Source organism: Nestor notabilis, unplaced genomic scaffold (genome assembly GCF_000696875.1).
Source record: "Nestor notabilis isolate BGI_N333 unplaced genomic scaffold, ASM69687v1 scaffold22487, whole genome shotgun sequence".
NCBI classification, from domain to species: Eukaryota; Metazoa; Chordata; class Aves; order Psittaciformes; family Psittacidae; genus Nestor; species Nestor notabilis.
The window spans coordinates 1-3,579 of NW_009938110.1; the positions used below are offsets into that span (position 1 = coordinate 1).

Sequence of the window (3,579 nt, forward strand, 5' to 3'; positions counted from 1 at the left end):
CCTGGGTGAGTGCAGGATCTCATCCCAGCTCACATCAGGTCCGCCGCAGCCTCTTGGCTGATTCCTCAAAGTCGGGACCCCTGCTGCCGGTTCAGGTTCAGCAAGGCATGATTAAATATTGCTGCCATTGTTGTTGGTGTCTCCAAGGAATACCACCGGATTTGGCCACCCCCCCGCTCACACCCTCCTTCTTGCTCAGACTTGACTTTTGCAATTGTTTGCTGGATGTTTTTCCTTCCGCCTCCTCCAGCCATCAGCAGCCCGACAGACTGGCAGCAGAGTGAGGGGGGTAAGGGCGTCCTGGCCGAGGGGCTGTGTCCCTGGTGTATCCCTGGGGAGCCCCATGCTGTGGCTCCCAGGAAGGCCCCGACATGGGGATGGGATTTTTCCCCTGCCAGTGGCACCAGCAGCGTTTGTGCCTGACCTGGCACTTCGGGAGAGGGAGGCACCGGCTCACGTCAGCACCCGGGAGGATGTTGGCACAGAGGGCTGGCGTCTGGCAAGAGAAGGGATACCAGCTGCCATTCCTGCCTGGGTCCTGCTGCCTGCTCCCTCTGCCTCCCACAGCCCTCCTGCTGCACCCCACTGCCAGCCATGCACATCCTGTGCTGGGGCAGCCCCACAGGAAGGAGAGGCAAATGGACTTCTGGGAAGGTTTGGGTGCCCTCAGAGCAAACAGCCCAGCAGCACGGGGCAGGCAGCTGGGGGATGAAGACTGAGGGAGAGGAGGGTGCCAGGCTCCAACCCCATGGGTAGTGTCTGTCCCCAGGGAGGGTGGCATGTGGCAAAGCAGGATCAAGATGTTGGCCACAGTCCCCACCTCAGCCCCAACATCCCCAAGCCCTGCCACTGCTCTGTTCCCACTCCATGCCTGGGGGTCTCCAATGAATCAGGGATGGCCTAACTCAAACCCAGTGCTGCATGGCCGGGGGATACCCTGGGTGCCTTCACCCCTTCTACCTGTACTAAAGGGAGGCAGGATGAGATAGTTGCTGGGGCTGGGGCTGGAACAAGCCCTGGGAGCCAGCTACGGGGCAGGGGATGAGCATGGGGAGGGAGAGGGGTTGGTTGTAGCTCTGGACAGTGGGATGGATATGGAGAAGTGTCTCTTCACCTCCCTCTTGGGCTGGATCCAGCACCATCCTCTCCTCAGCCTCAGCTCCCAGCCCATCCACCCCAAGGCATGGACCAGCACCCAGAGACCGCTCCCTCTGCACCATGACTCCTGCATGGTGGCCGCTGGTCCTGTGCCACGCTGAATGTTGCCTGGGGCTGGTGGGTTCCAGCACAACCTGCCTGTGCCGGGCTGGTGTTTGTGTTGCCCACTGCCATGTTTGCACTGCACACAGTCTGGCTGTTTGTTTGCACAGAGCCACAGGAGCCAAGCCCAGTGCTGGTGTCAGTGCCGGTGGTGGGCACACCACAGGGAAAGCACAGACAGGGTGCTGCTCCCCGCCAGTGGCACCGTGCTGGCCATGCCACCTCCCCGTGCTCAACAGGGCAATGCAACTTTGCCCGCATCCTTCCTCCCAGCACATGCTGCAACATCCGCTTGCCTGCTGCAGCCTATGTGGTGCTGTTCTCACACCGGGATGGCCATAGCCCTGACGTGCTCCCGGCCCTTGCCATGAGCCCCACCGCCAGCAGCCCTGTCTTGCCCCACTGTGGATTTGCTCAGATGTGACACATCCCTTCCCAGTGCATGTCCTCACATCCCCTTTCCCAGGAAGACCTGCCATGGTGTTGTGCCACCCCTCCTGCCAGGGACACAGGCACTGATGCTGCCTGGGGTTGGCCTTATCCCCTTGCCAAAGACTTGTGAGGTGCAGGATGGTTTGGGGACACGCTGCTCCCCATGAGCACCAGTGCAGGTGGTCCATGCGGGTCACTAGAAGGAGGCAGGGGGGTCCCCAGGACTCTGGCCCAGGCAGGTGGCCATGGTGGAGTTAGGACCCATGAGTGGCCCTGGTGTTGTGAGGTTGTTGTTTTGGGCTTGGCTCCTGTGTATTCATTTCTGGCCAGTTGAAACTGGTTCACAACTTTTATAAGGAGTGGGATGAGTGGGATCCTGTGAGTGCCAGCAGCTCCGGAGGGGAGCCCACACGTGTGGCTGCTGGTGCTGGTGGCCATGAGAGCCCATGTGCCTGGGGCAGACAGCGTGGGTCTCCAGGCAGCAGATGCCAGCTCACAGCCCAGACCAGAGGGGAGCAACCATGAAGCTCCCTACCAGGCTTTTGGCTGCAGCATCTTCCCCTCCAGCACAGCCCCAGCAGCTGCTCTGCAGCAGGAGGATTGGAGGGACACTGCCTGCCCACTGCTCTTCATCCAGCTCAACCAGCTCCTCAGCACCCCGGCAGGGCTGGAGTGGAGAGAGATGGCCAGGTAAGTAATGCTTTGGGAAGTTGAGCCTTTCAAAGCATTGGAAGCTGCTGCTCTGATGGAGCCCACAGCATCTCCCAAGGCTGGTGGTTCCTCACATCAGCCCCAAAGCAGGGCTGCTCACCACACTCTGCCCCCACCAGTGCATGCACTGCTTCTGCCTGGCTTAAGGTGATTTGTTTCAGGGAGAGGGCAGGGTGCCAGCAGGGTGCAGGCAGTGATTCTGCATGGGCACAGTGCTCTGGCTTCGCTCATCCCTTTGCTGCCTCTCCAAGGCTCCAGAGGCTTAGCTGAGGCTGGGATGGTGCTTTGTTGCTGCCCAGATCTGGCTGCCTGGTGGGTATCCGGAGGCGACTGGGTGGGTAGGTCAGGGCAGGCTTGGCTGGGGATGATGGAGACCAACAGGGAAGAACCAGGGCCAGCTGGTGTGGGGCAGGAATATGGCTGGGATGTCCCCATACCCCACACTGTCCTCCACAGCTCAGCAGGGGAATAGGGCTGTGGGCCATGAGAGTCTGGGGGCAGAAATGGGTCTTGTCTAGAGGTCTAGGAGGGGGCAAAGACAAAGGGCTGTGATGGTTGCCCCAGCACCAAGTCCTTTCCTCCCAGCACCCTGCTGTGGGCAGCAGCCGTCTGCTGTGGGGCTGCCCCATGCAGTGTGCCCAGCCATCCGCAGCACTGTGCCCACCCAAGGGGACAAAGGGAATCTCTGTCTGTGCCCAGCAGTTAAATATTTGGCACAGCTTGAGTGTGGCAAACAGCTCAAGACATTTCTGGTTTGACTCTGCTAAGAGCAGGCCAAGCCCCAGCCCCAGCACAGCCTGGGGATGGGTGGGTTGGGAGCAGCCCTGTAGAGAAGGATTCTGGGGGGACTGGTGGGTGATGGATGGGACATGACCCGCCTTCAGTGAGTGCTTGAGCCCAGGACACCCCTCCCCCCCCGTGTGCTGGGCTGCACCCCCAGAGCGTAAGCAGCAGGTCGAGGGAGGGGATTCTGCCCCTCTGCTGTTGCTCTGGGGAGCACTCACTGCAGTCCTGCATCCAGGGACAACAACTCAGGAGGGACATGGAGCTGTTGGAGCAAGTCCAGAGGAGGCCACAGAGATTTTGCAAGGCTGGAGCAGCTCTGCTCTGGAGACAGGCTGAGAGAGCTGGGCTTGTTCAGCCTGGAGAAGAGAAGGCTTCAGGGAGACCTTAGAG

The 3,579-nt window shown here is 60.6% G+C and overlaps 1 protein-coding gene across 1 annotated transcript in view; it reads left to right on the forward strand.

Moving 5' to 3' along the window:
• Nucleotides 1-2,128: 2,128 nt before the first annotated feature.
• Nucleotides 2,129-3,579, forward strand: part of LOC104409335 (electrogenic sodium bicarbonate cotransporter 1-like) — a gene marked incomplete at its 3' end in the record, with an annotated part of 12,032 nt that continues 10,581 nt past the window's right edge. Inside the window, exon 1 of the mRNA XM_010019172.1 lies at nt 2,129-2,382. Coding sequence (XP_010017474.1) covers nt 2,129-2,382 — 254 coding nt within the window. The remainder of the gene's footprint in view (nt 2,383-3,579) is intronic.